We start from the raw sequence: 20,258 nt of genomic DNA, 5'->3' as shown, positions 1-20,258 counted from the left end.
CCCTCATTAAAAACAATTCAGAGAGGCAAGAAATAATTTTGTTAAGGGTGAAAAGTGTGATCAAAGGTGTGAACTCAGGTCCACTGAAACAAATATGTGCTTTGGATGCAGACAGACCTGGATCCTTCCTATGCAAGCTGTGTACTTTTGGGAAATTTTTCTAATCTCAATATTCTGTGGGATAAAGGGGATTATAACACCTAGCTCAGGTGGCCGTGGTGACACTTAAACGAGTTAATGCACTTAAAGCAGCTGCCAGGTCTGTGGCACGTGGTAGAGGCACAATCCAGGGACGGAGATGTTCCTTTCCCTCTCACTCCAAAAGCAGATGCATCCTGCCCAAGGCTATGAGTGACACACCTGGTGACAATTCCACAGGCAGGTGAGTGAGATGATTTGAACATTTCTGAAATGTTGGCCTAGATTGTGGTGGGTATTGGACAATTCACAAAGTAGAAAGACCCGCTGCTCTCAGTGCTTTCACACTTGCAACTCAGGAGCCCACCTCCGTGCAGAGGGCTCTCCTCCCAACCTCCCGAAGGAGATCTGGATTCAACCTGACTTTCACCTCAATTTGGACATGTTGCCACTTCCAACAAGGCCAGTTTCCTTACTGAAAGAAGTCCTTCCTCTGGGTAAAATCCCAACAGCTTCATTTGTTTAAATTCCCTCATTGGTCTTGCTAATGCCGGGTGTGGTTTTTCCTCATTACGGAATATTGATAACAAGCAAACTAGCACGGGAAAGGAAGGCAGCCGCTCGATTCCCTTGCTGCCCAGGGAATGATCCGTGGTACTGCCGGGTGGAGGAGGCGTAGCTGAGCCGAGAGGCGCCGCCGGCCCGGGCCGGGGGAGCGGAGCGGGGAGGTCGGGACCCCTAGGCTGGGCGCGAGGAGAGGCGGAGCGGGAACCTCCTGCGGCCGCAGTGGCCCGGCCAAGCCCGACAGGTTCCAGCAGCTCCCCTCACCCCTCCCCACGCCTCCCGGGTTTTCCCCTGGGTTCGGGGTTTCCTGTTTCAGTTCTCGGTGATCTCCAGCAGCAGGTGCTGGTTTGCCAACCTCAGCTCCAGACGAGGCGAAGGAGGAGAAGGAAAAGAGGAAAGGGGAGGAGGTACCGGCGCAGCGGCTGCGGCTGCCGCTGCGGGCGGGCGAGGGGCTAGGGGCTAGGGGCGAGGCGACAGCGGGAGATCCAGGCTCGCTCTCCCCGCGGAGCAGCGGCGCGGGCGGCGGGCCGAGCCGGGGCCCCGGCGTGTGGCCGGTGTGCGCGCAGGCGGCATGGGGGAGCCTCCCACTCGCCCCGCGCCCTAGCGGCGGCCAGAAGCTGAAGGAGAGGCGGCCGCCCGCCGGAGGGTCCCGGGGCGGCCCCGCTTCCAGGGCATGTGGTGATGGCTGATGAGAAGAGACTGAAAGTAGGTTGAGCAACAGATCCGGGTGCGCGCGCGTGGGGGGCGGGGGGGCGAGTGGTGCCAGCCGGGGGAGGGGGAGCCGGGGCTGCGGCCGGCGCGGAGGGCGCGCGGGCTGGGCGGGCGGGCGCGGCGCCGAGCGGGGAGGGCCGAAGTGGCTGCTGTCGCTGCGTGCCCCGCCGCCGGCTTGCCGCTTCCTCGCGGGGCCGGCCATGCCGGGTAGCGGCCCCCAGGTTTGTCCCTCGGGAAGGGGGTGGAGGGGCGGACAGCGGCGACAATGGCCCTGAGGGAGCTGGGCGAGGGGAGGGCCGCGGGCCGGGAGGCCGCGCCCGCGCGCCGGCCGGAGGGGCCGTGGCGGGGGCGGCCGCGCCGGCGGATCTCCAGGCCCAGGCAGGTCGGGCCGCTGGAAGTCGAGTCCCTGAGCCCCGGCTGCTCCCGGGGCTCGGGCGGGGTCGAGCGAAAGCCCAGCGCATCCTCCCGGGCGGCAAAGCCGGCCCCACCGGGGATCTCGGGCGAGGGGAGGCCGGTCTCTCCGGCCCCGCGGCCTAGGACTTCGGTCCACTCCCGGCCGCCCCAGGGCACGGCCGCCGAACATGGAGGCGGACCCGGGCGCCCCGGATGGAAACGGACCCACAGTCCCTCTCCTGAGGCTCAGACCTCGCGCGCTGGGAGGCGGGGGGGGCGGCGGGGGGGGGTGAGGCAGCATCCGACAGCTCGGATACAGCCCCAGCCATTAGCTTTTATTATCCATCCCTCCAGCCAAACACCCAGGCGGGCCGTGGCGAAACGCCCCTCTGCCCCCGCGTCCCTCCTGCACCCCTCACCCCTCAATGTCCAGCCAAATTCCCATTTTCACCCTGCGTTCATTTAGCCGGACCGGTCCCCATGTTTAACTCCCTACAAAGAGGTGTTACAGATGTAACTTGGAGAAATGAATCCCGCATTTCCTCCCTCAACTGTCTCGTCCTTCACCCCTTCAAGACCTTAAAAACAGTCTAAGCTTCCAAGTACTGATCACCCTAACTGCATTTCTTGCTGTTTGGGTAACCGTTAACAATCCTGGTCTGTGCTCTGTGTTTTGTGATAAAGAGAAGAAATACTAATCCAGATTTAGGGAAAGTTTTCCTGTTGGTTGCAAGAATGTGTTGGAATATCCCCAGGCCCATGAGGCGTTTATTGATCCAGATTTTTTTTTTTTTTTTTTAACCATCTTAGAATAGTTGCAGAGATACTTGGGGCTCAGTATATTTAGAAATTTGGGGAAATTCATCAGTTCTTCACTTATTTCCTCATGTAGTTTTTCTAATGTATATTATAAACAGAAAACAGTGGATATGCCTCATACAAGTTTTTGGGACTTGGAGAACCACAAGAAGTGGGAAGGTAATGTGTTATATATTTTTTAAAGTCTTAATATATTTAGGGTATGACGGTATGACTTCCATTTATTTAATCACATATGCAATTAATTTTAGTTGCAATTTCTCAATTTTGGTGTTGTCTGTTGTTCGAGTATAAGGATAGCTACACCAAATATTTGTAAAATTGTCTTAGTGTTGATAACCCCAAGAAGATGCTTATTTCAGACTTGCCTCTCTATTCACCTGCTTTCTTCCAATTTGGCATTTGGATTTTAAGTTACCTTAATCTGTCTACTTGAAGATACCCTAAACATCAGAATCGTCTAGTAACTGTGTATCTATGATTTGAAATGTTTGAGTATTTTTACTTAGTTTAACAATGGATTTTGCTTTCAAAGTAGGTTACATTTCTACCTCTAGCATCTGGTCATCACACAGGTACTTAAACTCTATATGTAAAGTAAAATGAACTTTTAAACAAAACAACAAAAAAGAGGCCACTATTTTTTTAACCTGCTTTTAATAATGGAAGTCTAATGAACTAGTTTATTATAATGGAAAATATTATAGGAAACACAAACTTGGAATGTTTGTATGCTGATGGAAGTTTTTATTAGTCATTTCCTTTTACTACATTTTTGTTTTAATTACCATACTAATAAAATTATCCTATTTTATATTACTGGTTTCTCTGGAGCTATGTTTTCATGGATTACATCTGCCAAATTGAACCCCGAGTGTTCAATAGATATAGTGTTTTTTAAGTATTTTTCTCATTCTACAACTGGGTTACCTTGTCTTCATTCTAGCACACCACAGTGTTTTCTACATTAATTTTAATTACTGTAACAGATGTAAAAGCGTTGCTATCATTTTATAGTTTTTAATACCATTTTTATATCATTTTATACCCTTTTAGTGCTTTCAATTGCTTTTCTACATATATTCAAAAGAATTCTACTTTCATTCTTATTTGATAGCAGTTTTAAAGAAGCAAACGTAAGATTTTAAGTAGGAGGGTTTTTTTAATCATTTTAGTATTAGAATTAGAATGTAGAATTGTAAACTAATTGGCAGTTATTGCTCATTTGAGACTGGTAAACTTCTATTACCTCAGCAAATAATTATTTAGTATCAATCTAGGTGCTGTATAAGGACCCTGACCTCTAAAAGAAGAGAGATTATTAACAGCATATAAAGCTAGATGGAATATTCTACGTGCCATAAGCAAAGAAGTAGGAAATTCAGGCACTGAGAAAGGTGGCATGCCAGGCCTTAAAGGTGGGAGTCATTTCCAAATGGATACCCTGAGTCAAGGAAAGCAGGGAGTAGGTGATCCAGTGTGTCTGGAGCATTCCCCGGATGATAGGAGTAGTGGATGATTAAGGTGGCAAAGATGGTTTCAAGGTTATAGTTTTATTGGAAAGAAAAATATTAAGTAAGAAGGTCAGTGAATAACAGAAGCATATTAAATCAGGAATTCAAATTTAAGCCTAAAATATCATGATTCTGGGGTTCAAAAATACCAAATGTTCTTTAAAAAAATTGTGTTTTAAGTGCTGATATGCCTCCTGTATGATCATCTCTAGGTCCGTCCATGTTGCTGCAAATGGCATTATTTCATTCTTGTTTTATGGCTGAGTAATATTCCATTGTATAAACATACCAGATCTTCTTTATCCATTCATCTGTTGATGGACATTTAGATTGCTTCCATGTCTTGGCTATTGTAAATAGTGCTGTAAGGACCATTGGGGGTGCATGTATTGCTTTGAATTATGGTTTTCTCCAGATACATGCCCAGGAGTGGGATTGTAGGATCATACGGTAGCTCTTTTTTTAGGTTTTTAAGGATCCTCCATACTGTTCTCCAGTGGCTCTACCAATTTACATTCCCCCACCAGTGTAGGAGGGTTCCTTTTTCTCCACACCCTCTCCAGCATTTATTATTTGTAGACTTTTTGATGATGGCCATTCTGACGGGTGTGAGGTGATACCTCATTGTAGCTTTGATTTGCATTTCTCTAATAATTAGTGATGTTCAGCATCTTTTCATGTGCCTTTTGGCCATTTGTTTGTCTTCTTTGGATGGTCTGCCCATTTTTTGATTGGGTTGTTTTTTTGATATTGAGCTGTATGAGCTGTTTATATATTTTGGAGATTAATCCCTTGTCGGTTACATAATTTGCAAATATTTTCTTCCATTCTGTAGGTTGTCTTTTCATTTGCTTCATGGTTTCCTTTGCTGTGGCACACTGTGTTTTGGATCCAGTGGCATAAAGATAACTTTCAGATCTGTGATGTGGAGATATCAATTCCATCTTTGGTTTTTATAGCTGACATAATAATAGTTATTGTGTATTGTGCACTGATGTGCTAATGTCATGCTTATGCTTGCTTTTATTATCTTCATTCTATAGATGAGGAAACTGAGACACAGAAAGTTTAAATAACTTGTCCAAAGTCACACATCTAGTAAATTGCAGAAGGAGTTTGAACCCCTGAGTCTGACTTTAAAACTCATGCCCTTAACCACTGGGCAGTTCTTCCTTCCTGTGATACTATTTTTAGTTCTATAAAAAGTGTGTCATTGTGTGTATGTTCGTATGTTGATACACGTTGTTTCAAAATTAAGAGATGCATGCATGATGATTCTTATGCCCAGTGAACTGGCATAAAGTAAAGCCCATAAGCAGATGTCTGAACACTCAAAGCATTCTGCCTTTAAGATAAATTATCAGATTTCTAAAGGTACATAGGGAATAAAAATCCCAAGTTCTTCCTGCTTGCCTGGACATTATTCCCCTATACCCCCTCATCTTTTGCCTGGCTCACACCTCATTATTCAGGCCTCAGCTTAGATCTCACTGGGTTTACTCCATTGTAGGTTAAGATTGTTAATAGGAGGTGACACTGTGCCAAGCACTGTTCTAAGTGCTCTACATATATTAATGCATCTAATACTTACTGTACTCCTATAAAGAAGTATTTCAATACTTTTTTTTTTCTGATGAGGAAACCAAACTACAGTGTGGTTAAATAACTTGCTAGAGGTTTCACAGTTAATAATGGCAGAGCAGGTGTCCCAACTTAGGCTAAGTACGAAATATTAAGGTCTCTTTAACCTAATACATGTTAATATATTATTGTGAGATTTAAACTATATAATAGAATCATCTCTCTTGGGAGTTTATAGAGCTTGGTGCCCCACCTTTCCATCCCCATTTAACATTCACTAAGGATTTTCTCATGACATTAAAAATATTTCAAACATTTTCTTCCTAAGAACATATCATTTTACTTAATCATTCTCCTATTTCAGTTAGACATTTGTTTTCCGCCAGTATTTCAAAATCATAATGCTTAGTTGAACATCCCAGTAATTTTTCTTTTTTCTGCATCTGTGTTCTTAGGATGGATTCCTAGAAGTAATGATCAAAGAGAATAAGCTTTAAGGTCTTTGATGGCCAAAAAGTTTTCCAGAAAAGCTGTATTGGTATGTACACTTGTCAGAAAAGCGTGAAAGAGCTGATTTCATTCCATGTTTGAATGAACTATTAACTGTAAAATTTTTTGAGTTTGTTAGATGAACATTAATATCTAATTTTAATGCTGACTTTTTTCTACTTATATTTTAAGATATTAAAGTAGGCAGGTTGATTAAGAAGAAGCAAAGAGAAAAGTAAAACCACCTGGAATCTTCTTACCCATAAATAACTTCTGTAAATATTTTGATAAACACTCTCCTATTTTTTATTCCTGTAGTTATACTTTACAGAATTTTTACTTGAGTTTTAAATTTAAAATACAAGCATTTTCTAGTCACCCATCTTTAGGCAAAATTATTTTTTTACTCCCCTGTGTTTTCAAAATACTTTAAATCCCTCTATAACACTTGTATATTTGGTGATAATTAACTGTTTCTTCTTTATTTCTTTTTTGCTTTCTGTGTCTCTGCTCTTCATCTATAAAACAGAAAAAAAAATACTAGCTAGGGCATAGATTTGTCATAAGGATTAACTGATAATACAAAATACAGTGCCTAGGATCTTCTTTATCTTGTTTGTAGTCTTTAGGCAAGGACTTTGGTTTACACTGTTTTATCCCAAGTCTTCTACAGTGTTTAATACCTAGTAGATACTTCATGGATGTGTTTTTATTGTTAAAGGCCATAGAGTATGTTCTTTAAATGGACCTGCTGATGTGGTAGGGTGAACAAAAGTCAGTAGATGGCTATGAGATGATCGTAGTAATCAGTAGAGCAAATAACACAATTTGTGTACCCAAACATTTTAAAATTAACTTAGTATGTATGATGTGATTTCTTGAGTGGTCACATGCATTTACCCTTATCTACCCCACTTAGCTGGGGAAGGATATTATAAAGGCAAATTTCTAGAAGTTAGTCTTAAAGTCTTTCAAGAACAAAACATTTTAACTATTTTAAATGGAAAAATTTAAATACATGGATTATATTTTTCTACCTTCAAGTAACATGTAACCTATAACTTCACTTATTATGAAGCATAATAATAGCTAACATTTATGGGGCACTAACTTTATGCCATGTACAGTATTAAGCACTTTACTTACATTATCTAATTTAGTTTTACAACAATTGTATAAAGTTTATACTGTTGTTTTGCCTATCTTCCAGGTGATAGAACAGGGGTTATCAAGATTTCTGATTTATCCTATCTAAATAACAATGCTTGTTTTGCTTTTTTTTTTAAAAAAAAAAGTTGGTGAGGACAGCAGAACTCAATGATTTCTGTTGATGTATATTAATGATTTTTGGTCTTCTTTCCTTGCCGTTAGCTGTTCCTTGCTGACGTTGTCACTTCTTCCCTCTAATTTGAAGAAGATAACTGCTATGGACTGTGAAACTGAATGACAACAGCTAATATTATGGCTAACATAAAAGTATTTAGGCAGCAATTAAAGGCCTTTAGGACTCGCAGATTGTCTAGGTTGGAGAACTGAGAAATTGCACTTTCAGAGAGTAGTTGGGGCCTCTAACAATCAGATAGACCTGGGTTTGAATCCCAGCTCTGTCCTTTACTGGCTGTGACCTTAGACAAAACTCAGTTTCTCTTTGATTTCTTGTACTTTGCAAGTTGTTTTTACTGATTTAAGCTAATGAGTATAAAAAGTGCCTGGCACATAGAAGGCAGTGAATGTTATTATAAAATGACTTAGCAGTATTCACTGAATTGATTAGACAGAGATTTTGTTTGTTTGTTTTATTTTTCTGTCTACTTATTCACTGACTTTTAATTGTGTTCTGGGTAATTGGGCTTACCAGATGAAAAGTACCTAAAAAATCAAGTTTACTGTTATTGCTTTTAATATGTAAGTTTATATTTTAGATTTTTCAAAGGGCTTTTAAATTTATTACTTCATGTCATTTAGGGTGAAGCTAAAATTAGTTTCTGTTCTTTGTTCTTAGTCATCTACTCATTTCCTATTCAAAATTACATGGGCTTAATTTTATCCTTTATTCTGTGACTTAGTCTGTTTCACATCTTGGTTTTTACTTTATAATTTATTTTTATTATTTTGTATACTTATAGGGAGCAGTTCTCCCATATAATTGAGGCTGCCTCCTCATTGTTGACTTAGACGTTTTTTAAGTCATCGTTTCTTTGAATTGCCCCACTGAGTTGGCGATTTTATGTATTAGGTACTTCTTGGAATTTTGCTGTAATTGTAAATGATTAGTACAGATCTAAAAAGCTGGAAGTGTGCAATAAATTATCTATTTTGATAAAGTAGGCATTATTTCTATTTTTGCTAAGATAGAAAAATGCCTTAAGTAACATAAAAATTGTGTTCATAACGTTATGTTAAAATTAGCAATATCATGCATAGGAAAAAATAATTTTAAATAGGAGAGATGTTTTCCAAAGTGCATTTCTATTATTTTGACTACTTCGTTTTATCTTTTAAAATTAAATTTTGAGTTAAATATTTTAACATATTTATTTTATCACGTTTTTAAAATAGAGAAAAAGTAAAAGTGATAGTGAAAAATCATCTATAATTTTCCCATAGAGATAACTTAAAGTCGTGGTAATGTTTTCATTTTTTTTTAATCTCCTAGTCAATATAAACACATCCTTTAAAAAATTTGTATGCATATGTAGTTTTGTTTCTTGCTGTTCATTCAATATACGATGTTTTCCTGTATCATTAAATATTCTTTTAAAAGATTATTTTTATTGGGCTTCCCTGGTGGCGCAGTGGTTGAGAGTCCACCTGCCGATGCAGGGGACACGAGTTCGTGCCCCGGTCCGGGAAGATCCCACATGCGGCGGAGCTGCTGGGCCCGTGAGCCATGGCCGCTGGACCTGCGCGTCTGGAGCCTGTGCTCCGCAGCCGTAGAGGCTGCAGCAGTGAGAGGCCTGTGTACCACAAAAAAAAAAAAAAAAAAAAAAAAAAGATTATTTTTATTGGCTGAATGCATTCAACACATTCAAATACTGCAAATTAATCAAGCTCATATTGTTGAGTATTTAGAGTATGACCAATATTTTTATTGTTTTAGTGAACAATGTGATAAATGTCCATGTATATAGATCTTTGTACACATTGATGAATATATTTTAAACAAATTCCTAGATGTGATCATGCAAATTGCCCTCTAGAAAAGTTGCACCAATTTATATTCTTAGAAATGCATGTGTGTCGCTCTCTGCACCCATCACAGTTTCCCTTCACAGCCTGTCTTTGTTAATTTGATAAACAAGAATGAAATAATAGTGCTAAGAAGCTCCTTCAGTAGAGTCAGAGAGATTGAGTTTGAGTTCCTGTTCTGACGCTTGTGTGATCATGGGCAAATTTCCTATATTTTCCTAAGCCTCAGTTTCTTTGTGAAATTGTGATGATAGTACCTATTATCATGGTAATATCATATAATATCATGGTTATGGCTATCAACCAATAATGTACATTGAAGTATAAGCCCTTGAGAGATGTTAGCTGTCATTATTAATTATGAATGAGATTTCACCTCATTATATTCTATACTTGGTATGCCTATATTTTATACCTTGTAGTGGGTGGTATAAAGGAAAGTTAGTCAATTTTAAATAACCATCTTTTATGTACCGTTATACTGTAGGACTCAGTTCCAATACTTTTTCAGTTGACTGTCTTGATTTTCAGGATACTTAGTTCCAATACTTTTTCAGTTGACTGTCTTGATTTTCAGGATATATTATAAGTGACCCCCAAATAATATAAATTTTTAAAAATATTTCAACTTTTTTTTCTTGTCTTATTGCATTGGTTGAAACCATAGAACAGTGATAGTAGGCATTTGAGCTTATTTCTTATTTTACTGGGTCTTTCTCCCTGTTATTTCATTTATTAAATGCCAGTGGCTATTGTTTCTTGACATAGGTGTCCCCTGCTTACATACACATATTCCTGCAAATATCTATAAAAGCTAAATGTGAGAAACTTGAAAATAGATTTATATATTATGGGAGAATTCCTTTAAATTGTTAAATTCCTAAGTATCTTTTAGGCACATCTTCAAAACTATATTTTCAGCATTTGACTCATGTTCTCTTCTTTTTAAATTGAACATACAGTCAGTTTAAATAAGCCTAAATGTCAGTAAGGCTGAAATTTTGCTGCTTTCAACCCACTTAATGATTCCATCCTTGTCTCAATGATACAGACTTTGAGACCCACTTTACTTTTCAGCATTGTCTGCTATTACATTATATTTATAAAATACTAGTTAAAGTAAATGAAACAAATTTGCCCCTTGGAATAAAACCCTTATTCAAATAAAGTCTTAGGGTCATAGTCCCAGAGCCCTCCTTACTCAGCTTCTGAGGCATCTTTCAGAAAACTGTTTAAAAATGACTACCCCCCAAAAAAGATTCAAATAATTTACAAATCACAAATAATGACAGTGCTACTGAAACTGAAGTTTTCAGGGGCCAGCAGGAAACCCACCCTGTGATATTGTAAGGCTTTTGTTAAATAATTTTTGTAACAAAGTCCTGATTTAGCATGTTTTAAAAAATGATTAAGTATAGCAACATATACTGTATGAAGATATGGCATTCACAGATCTAGGTAGTGTCTTCCTATTGTTGGGTTACTAAAATTTGAATCCTGGACTCTCTTCTTTTTTGTACAGTTTTCCATCCATGCAAAACTATATTTTTAAATACCATCTTCATGCTAATGACTACCAAATTTTTATCTCCAATACTGACTTCTCTCTTTTACCCAGATGTCTTGGAACAGCTCTACTTGTATAGCTATTAGTATCTGAAACAAAATTATCTAAAACAGAATTTTTGTCCTTCCAGATCTGACCCTTTCCAAGTCTTCCCCACTTTAATAAATGTTACTACCATCTTCTCAGCTGCTCACACCATAGATCTAGAAGTTCTTGATTCTTCATGTCTCTTTCATCTTCCACACCCATCCAATGCAAGTCTTTAATCAGTACTTATGATTAAATGAACTGAATTAACAGTGTTCAATATTAGAAAAATCTATTATCATAGAATGAAATCTACTGGTTAAATGTGTATTGTTATAATTTGAATATACTATATACTATATAACTTACCTTTCTTATATTTAGAACTTTGTATAAAGTATAAGTAAGATTATACATATATTTGATTAGTTTTGGTGCCATCTTTGTTAGGTTTTGTCATAATTAGGCCAGCCTCATAAACCAGTTGGGATGCTTTCCATGTTCTCAGGTGCCCTAGAATAATCTCAGTAACAAAGGGTTTTGCCAGAACACACCCACAGAAAAAATGGGTATAGCATTCTTTGTCAGGAATGGAATAGAGGGTATAAATTTTTAACAAAGGTTTTATTTCTTCCATGGTTATTCACTTACAACCTTTTCTTAAGTCGGCTTCAATTATGGATTCTTATTTATTGGCATAAAGATTTATGCAAAGAAACCCTTCCATTTCATTGAACATTATATTTGTATTGTTAATTTGTAGAGTTCCTCAACCTCTTGGTCACATTTTTAGGAAGTTATTCACTTATTCATTTATTCATTCATTCATATTTAGAACCAGCTCTCCATTATATTAACCATTTCTACGTTTTTTGCTTCCTAATTTACTTATTTATGCTTTTAATTTTACTTTGTCTACCTTTATTTTGGCTTGTTTGCTTATTTTAACCTTTCTAATTTAAATGTTTAATTCATTTATTTCTTTTTTCTATTAAATACATTTACACCATTAATTTTTTCATTGAGTATTAATTTGGCCACATCCCATAGGTTATAATTCTATTGTCATCCATTTTTAATGTCCGTAATTTTATTTTTTATTTTTCTTTAACTGCAGGGTTATCTGGAAGAGAGTTTTAATGTACAGATATTGGGAGTTTTAGGGTTTAAAAAAATTTTTGTTATCAGATGCTGACTTCTCATTTTTTGTATCTCATAGTCAGAGTATACTTCCATTCTCTATGTTTTTTTCCTAAATGCCTTGAAAAAGTTGGTCAGTCGAGTGCAAATGTCCTCTGTATCTTATCTTTGAAGTCAAGAAATCCCTAGTAGGGTTTCCCTGGTGGCACAGTGGTTGAGAGTGCACCTGCCAATGCAGGGGACACGTGTTCGTGCCCCGGTCCGGGAAGATCCCACATGCCGCGGAGCGGCTGGGCCCGTGAGCCATGGCTGCTGAGCCTGCGCGTTCAGAGCCTGTGCTCCACAACGGCAGAGGCCACAACAGTGAGAGGCCCACGTACGGCAAAAAATAAAAAATTAAAATAAAAAAAAAAAGTCCCTAGCAATTACTCTGTGAGTACTTCAGATAAGAGCCATTTTAATTGTTGTTGCTGTTGTTGATTAAATACACATATACCCTGGAGTTTAACGCCATCATCATCATTTAAGGCCTGTGGATAAAAGAAGTAAATCTAAAGCTTTAGATTGTCAGGGCTTTTTGTCATCTTTGTGTAAGGATAGGATGGTGTAACTTTCAAAATAAGCTGATTTCTAAGTTTGTTTGAAAAGTATTTGAGTTCCTTAAATGGGGCATCTCTGCCTGCAGATCTCTACATCTCCTTGGCCCTTGTGTGCTCCCTTCTGTGTGTGTTCTAGGATTTCCTGGGGTTGGAAGTTGAGCCAGCAGCTCTGTTTTTCCATGGGCCCCACTATGCTCTTTACCAGTTTATAGTATTTCAGGGTGCATCTTTCAAATACTCTCACCCCCAAAATTGTAAAGCTTTGGAAATAAAAATTAGTTCTTTCCTGACCTGTTTATGGATGGGATGAATACATTGGCCAAGAGAAATGACAGAATTATAGAAAATACTCCACATTCTTTAAAATGGATGGTGGACAATTCTAGTGATCCCTATAAGTAAGAAAAACAAAATGCTTTAAATTGCTGCTCTTTTATTTCCCATTAAGTTCTCTATTTTTCAGTGTTCTTTCAGGTCTTTTGATTATATTAAATAGAGGCTCTGCTAGGTCCTAAGGTCTTTAATCCCTCCCTTTTAAATAAGAACCTCAGTAGGGAATCAGAGGCAGCTAATGTTTGAAGTCAAATACTGATCCACAAATTAGAAAAATTTTCTGTACTAGGAGAGAGACTAGGTTTAGAGTATAGGTAGTATAAGTGTGATTTTGAAAAAAAAACATAAGGAGTTGGCTTATAAGGAAAAATTTCACAAAATTAATTCTGTGAGTTTGGTTGATGTAGAAAATTTTACTGCTAGCCTAGGTGGCTGGGAAGCATGTGCCATGTTGACAGCTGCAACTTAGCTTCTAGACCATCCCATGCTGGGAGAGCACCTGAGTGAAGATGTGGCAGGTAGAGAAAACACTTTGGAATTCCTGAGTGATAGCCAGAAGCCAGAATGCCAATTTGGCAAGAGTGCTACCAGGTGCTGAGTCTTGGGCCTGAGCATTCCTCAGAATAACAGGTAGATCATAAATGTTTATTTCCCACTTTGAGAGCAAATGAGTACTTAAGTCTTATGTGCATTTTAATAGATTGAATACTATTTTATGATAAACACCTAATATAAGCTAATCCAGTTCAACATGGATTTATATTTGATCAAAATCCTGAAATAATTTTCTTCTCAATGTGTGCTAACCTCTTCCTCAACTTTTTATATTATCTCTTAAAAAATAATCAGAATTAGAAGATAAAATAAAACAATCATTTATTTTAGAAATACTGGGTCTAGGGACTTCCCTGGTGGTCCAGTGGTTAAGACTTTGTGCTTCCACTGCAGGGGGCATGGCTTAATCCCTGGTTGGGGAACTAAGATCCCACATGCCAGCATGGCATGGCCAAAAAAAAAAATAGAAATACTGGGTCTGAAGACTGATTAATTTGTTTTATTGCTAAATCTTTGCTTCCCAATAAAGTAGCTTTTTGCTTACTAAACCCAAAGGCTTAAGAATCTCTTCCAAGAGTGAGAAATGCGGTAAGTTGGTTCTGTCCTCCCTGCACCCCCTTCTCTCCATGCACATGTGTGCATATGCACACACAAGTGCAGAGGAGGAAAGGTGCCGACAAGGAAGGAGGTCCAGAGACCAGGATTACGCTAAGATTCTTATATTTAAAAATCTTTCATCAATCGTTTTATCTAAATAAATAGTCACTTGGTTTAACAAGCCATCCTTAGAGCATCCATTGTACTTACGCCCCTTCCTCAAGAATCTTTCATACTTAAATATTTAATAATTACTTTAATCATATAAACATCACAGTACCCTCAATGATCTTTCTTTTGGAGTTTTGATTTTTGTGGGAAGGGAGACTGGACGGAGCAACTAGGATGGGAGTATCTAGACGGCCAAATGGCAGCATTAAGCCTCTAGGTATCTTGAGAGCTGGGAAAGAAGACTGGAGATGCGTTAGAAAAGGAGGCAGAAGAGCAACAAGAACGCACTTCCTGCTCCTGAACATTGGCAGTTTCCTGCCGGCAGTGCTTGTCCTCGCCTTTCACTCTTCACCCCAGTCAGTCCTGGCCCTCTGGGTCTTGTGGAGGCTGGGAAAGGACTGCAGGGTTGAGGGTGGTAGGCTGGTTAATTTTGACGGAGAATTAGAGGCTAAAGTAGAGCCAACGTTTGCCTCATTGAACCAACTCTGTTTTCCCAATTCACTGCTATTCCTTCTTTTTTTTCCTCTAAGTTATTGTCCTTTTATTTATTCCCAGTCTTTCATTCATACATAGGTGGGCATACCATTTTTCTCTCCTGCCCCATTAAATCCATTCTTCTGGTTTAAAGTTCTTAAAAGAAAAAAAAAACCTTACCCTCCCTACCCACCAAAATATCTTTCTATATCTTATTCCTTTCCTGCCAAACTTATTAAAAGAATACATATGCTGTCATCTCTTCTTCAGCACACACTTACTCCTTAACTGGGAGTTTTTAGCCTGTGTTCTGTGGTCCCCCAAAGGGTCCATGGATAGAATTTGGGCATTCTGTGATGTTGGGTGGGAAAAAAATTTATGTATTTATATTCATATCCTCTGATTGAAATTTCCTTCAATTATGAATGTAAGCAACAAGTCCAATTTTAATAACAGCATATATGACTGTGTCATCCATAGAAATCATAAATGTTTCCCTATCATGTTTCAGTTGAAGTAAATACTCTGAAATATCATTTTTACTTTTAATTACTTCAAAATCATGGTAGTTATTAGGTCTGCTGCTACATCTTATTTTAATGTGTTAATAAAAGGCATATATTTTACTATATCACATTTTTACATATTTTGATATTTTAATATAATTGGCTTCTTTGTAATGCAGTCTCTGTTTTTCTTTATCATTTAAAAGCATTACTTCAAAAAGAGGTGTATAGCCTTCATTAGACTGAGAAAGGATCTATGGCATAAAAACTTGGTTAGGAGCAGCTGCCTGTTCACCCCACCTGTCTTCATATCTCCGAAAAAAATCCCTCAGTCGTCACTAATCACCTTTACCCAATGTCCTCAGTCATTCTGCAGTGTATCTGTATCATTTGGTGCCATCAGTTATTTTTTGTTACTCCTTCCTCTTTTGTCTTTATTATCAAATCCTTACTGGACCCATTGGCTCATCTTAGAAAATATCTCATATTTGTTTCTTTTTTTCTGCATAACTTTAGATACCAGTTACCTTTTGCTTAGACCATTATGTATTATAATACCTTCCTAACTTGTCTTTGAGTTTCTTGCCCCCTCAAACCTAATAGAGCTGGAATTACCATCCTAAAATGTAGTTAAAAACACATCATTCACATTCTCAGAAACTTTCAGTGGTTCCCCATTACCTTTCTTTTTTTAAAATCAATAATTCTAATTTTATATTAGTTTTATATTTAATTTTATATTGATTTGATTTATATATAAATTATTTATTTTATTATTTGATTTTTATATTTTTAATTTTATATTAATTTTATATTTAATTTTATATTGATTTAATTACCTTTCTAAAATGTGGGTAGAAATACACTATTCCCTTTTTCAGAAACCTTCAGTAGTTTCCCAATAACAAAGTTGAAACACTAGTATAGCATTCAAGACTTTCCATGAACTAAGTACATCCTAACTTTCTAGCCTCTTCTACAGCAGTATTAATCTCACAGTATTCTGTATATTTTATCATCTTTCACGTCTCTGGGCCTTTGATCCTGTTTTCTCTGGGCAAAAATCCTTTCTTTCCCTACCTTACCCCACTCCCCATCTTGCCCTACCACAGACACATACACCATAGTATATATAGGAATGTGTCATCATCATCATTCTGTTCTCAGCTTATATGTTGCCTCTCAGAACCTTCTCCAATCTGAGCCAATGTCTTTGTCTCTTGTATTCTATGATATATCACTATTAATAGCATTAATTTTGACATGCGCTATATTTTATAGGCATTCATCTATTTGGTTTCTTTAGTAAATTTATATTCCTTAGGGTAGCAACCGTATTCATGTTTGTACCCTCTCTCATCTTCTTCACTCAATGTCACTTTCTCATAGTAGGCATTCAAATAAATGTTTCTTGAGTGAATACATGAATTCATTGAATACTGGCTTAACCTCTGATTTAGCTTGATTGGGTGATCATGGACCAGGCTGCTGTTGTCCTGCGTTTCATCAGAGTATTACTTTTAAAATGTATTAGTTGTACACATTTTACAATAGAATTTGATCACCTAGCTAACATCTGTAAAAATGCCATAAGAACTAAATTACTCTGTATTTAATGATATTACTATCAAGAAAATAGATTCCTAAGTCATAGGATTTTTTTCCATAAAAGATTTGTTAAATAACAATTATTTAAAGGAGAAAATTATTATGGCTTTAATTTTTTGATAGTAACTTACAGATCTTAAGAGAAAGCTAATTCTGAAAAGTATACTAATTTATTACTTTATTAAAAGTTAATGAAATTATGAGAGAGGTGGGAGCCGATGGCTGATCTTTGTCTACAGTCATTTATTTTAAAATAATTTTGCACAGTCCACCATCTATATTGTTAAACTGAAAGAAGTATTTTCTCATTTTCCATAAGAAAAACCTTTGTTTCCTTTCAGGTGCTTGTTATAATTTCTTCTAATTTTACTTCCATTTTCTCCCACATCCCTTCACTTCTGCCCATCATCAGATCAATGTATTTCTTCTAAATTACTGATTCCCAGCCATTTTTATACTCATGTTCCTTACTAAGCTTTCTACCATTATCTTTTTTTGAATATTTTTTCCTCCAGTTTTATCAAGATATAATTGAGATAAAGCATTGTATATATTTAAGGTGCACAGCATAGAGATTCAACTTACATACATCAAGAAATGCTTATCACAGGGCTTCCCTGGTGGCGCAGTGGTTGAAGGTCCGCCTGCCAATGCAGGGGACACGGGTTTGTGCCCCGGTCCAGGAAGATCCCACATGCCGCGGAGCGGCTGGGCCCGTGAGCCATGGCCACTGAGCCTGCGCGTCGTGCTTATCACAGTAAGTTTAGTGAACATCCATTATCTCATATATATACAAAATTTAAATAAAAAGAAAAATAAAATAAAATAAAAAGAAAAAAAACCTTTCCTTGTGATGAGAACTCTTAGCATTTTCTCTCTTAACAACTTTCACACATAATGTACCACAGTGTTCATTATCTGTATCATGTTGTACATATTACATCCCTAGTACTTATTTCTCTTATAACTGGGAGTCTGTGCCTTTTGACCACCTTCATCCAATTCCCCCTCCCCCCACCCCCTGCCTCTAGTAACCACAAATCTGATCTCTTTCTATTTTTTGTTTGTTTGTTCTTGAAGTATAATTGACCTACAACACAATGTTAGTTCCTGTTACACAACATTGTGATTTGATATTTCTGTACTTTTCAAAACGATCACCAGGGTAAGTCTAGTTACGATGTGTCACCATACAAAGATACTCATAGTTATTGATACTATTGTCTTCTAATTATCCTTATTAGCCAAAGTATTCCATGACACTTAAATCTTGAGTAGTTTTTCTTACAAAAAAGGATAGGTATGTTTGGCTTTTCCAAACTAAATGTCATTCCCCTTTCCCTCTGAGAAACATTGTTCTAAATTATTTTATTAATTTTACAAAATTCATGTTCTGAGATCAGGAACAAAGGCAGAACTTTAGAATTATATTAATGAGAACATAAAATAATGAAAATCAGGTTTTCTATTGTTTTGTACTGAAATTTCACTTTTAGTATAAACTTTTAAGATAATAATATTTACTATGTGCCAAACACTGTTCTAAGTTATTATATATATTACAACCCTGTGCTGTTGGTGTTGTTATTATCCCCATTTTATGGTTGAAGAAACTGAAACACAGCAGTTGTGTAATTTGTCCAGGATATTTGGATACTTTTTGGGAGAGGGTGTGTTGTGGTGTTGGTTCTTATATCCATAAATTATAAGATCTCTCTCTTGCTCATCCTCTTTTCTTTGGACCCCATGCTGGAGTAAACTCTACCCTAGAACTTATAATAAGGGGTCAGGTACACGTTTCAGAATACCAGTAAATCAGATATTAGAAATAGTGCTGCCTGTATAGGAACACATGGCCCAGTCTAGTCTAATTCCCTTTGGTACATGGGGCAATTGGTTTGTCATTGAGAAAAAGTTTGGATGGAATACCATACCCCTTTTCTAACATCAGCAAAATAGTAGTACCCAAATGTGGCAAAGCAAATAAAGAAAATGACAAGCCAGTCTTATGATTATTGATGTAAAAATTCCTAAGGAAATACCAGCATATACAGTATCATCTTCCAAAATGTAATAATGTTTCTATATTAGTAAATCTGTTAATATAGTTTACAATATTAGTAACTCAAAGAAGAAATTATGATCATCTTAATATATCATTTTAATGCAATACACATTTTTAATTTTTTTCTTAAATCTTTCATGTAGGAGGAAAACATTTCTATAAGTGACTTTTTAAAGGCTACATATTATGTGGTGTGTAAATGTATAGTTGTATATAAACTTATAATTACATACAGCTAACACTTACTGAGTGCGTACTGTGTGCCTGGCACTGTTCCAGGTGTCAAGTGTTTTACATGTGTTAGCTCATTAAATTTCAAAACAACTATGTGTGTGTGTGTGTGTGTGTGTGTGTGTGTGTGTGTATTTTATTTCTTAACAGATGAGGCATGAGGAGGTAAATTTGCGCAATGTGATAGATGTGTATGTTTTATATGTATATGTATGTACAACCTAACCAGCCATCAATATAATGCTTAATAATAAAACACTAGACGCATTCCCATTAATATCAGGAATGACACAAAATAACCATTGTTAACATTACAATGTAATTAGACAGAAGTATGAAGCAAGAGATGTAAAAATTGGTAAGGAAGAGGCAATCTGATGATTTTACATTATTATATATGCCTGGAAAACCCAAGAGCCTCAGTGAAACACTAATAGAAACATTGAGTTCACTGAGATACCTAGTTCACTAAAGTTTTATGTACAAGAATAAAAATAATTATTTTTTAGACACCAACAATAACTAGTTAGAAAATATAAGGGAAGAAAGAAACCTCCATTCACAGCAAGAATAAAAGCAAAATATTTTAAGACAAGTTTAAAAAGAAATTTATAAGCCCCCTACAAAGAAATCTAGGAACTGTATTGAAAGAGGAAATTTCAATCAATTATTCTTGATTAAACAATATAGTAAATCAGTAGTGCTTTTTAAGCAAGGATTACTACAACACAATCTCCATCGAACTCCCAACAGCAGCTTTTCTATTAAAACTTGTCAAACTAATTCTTAAGTAGCTGGAAGCATATACATGCAAAAGATTCTTGTATGATTCCCATGCTGTGTAAAGTTTTGAGGTGCGTTGCCCTTCAAAGCTCTACATGACATGGCTGGTCTTGACCTTGACCTTTCTGACCTCATTTGCTGACTCCTCCCCTTGCTCACCTGCCACCAGACATACTGGCCACCTTGCTGTCCTGTGGATGCTCT

General features: G+C 37.5%; 1 protein-coding gene across 3 annotated transcripts in view; it reads left to right on the top strand.

Annotated features, from left to right (window-relative positions):
- The first annotated feature begins 1,101 nt into the window (after positions 1-1,101).
- The window catches only part of ZC3H12C (zinc finger CCCH-type containing 12C), a 70,147-nt gene continuing 50,990 nt past the window's right edge, over positions 1,102-20,258 (top strand). Inside the window, exons 1-2 of one of the 3 annotated variants that reach the window (XM_032640837.1) lie at positions 1,102-1,407; positions 2,724-2,784. Coding sequence is in view for 2 of the 3 variants with exons in the window: in XM_032640834.1 (XP_032496725.1) it covers positions 1,384-1,407 (24 nt within the window). In the remaining variant the exon portion in view is untranslated. Of the gene's footprint in view, positions 1,408-1,552; positions 1,635-2,723; positions 2,785-20,258 lie in introns of those variants that run through there. The other 2 variants (XM_032640834.1, XM_032640835.1) reach the window with 2 other exon arrangements.

This window comes from Phocoena sinus, chromosome 8 (assembly GCF_008692025.1).
Source record: "Phocoena sinus isolate mPhoSin1 chromosome 8, mPhoSin1.pri, whole genome shotgun sequence".
Taxonomy (NCBI): domain Eukaryota; kingdom Metazoa; phylum Chordata; class Mammalia; order Artiodactyla; family Phocoenidae; genus Phocoena; species Phocoena sinus.
The sequence above is the reverse complement of the archived record's forward strand: the minus strand, read 5'-3'. Positions and strand labels throughout refer to the sequence as shown.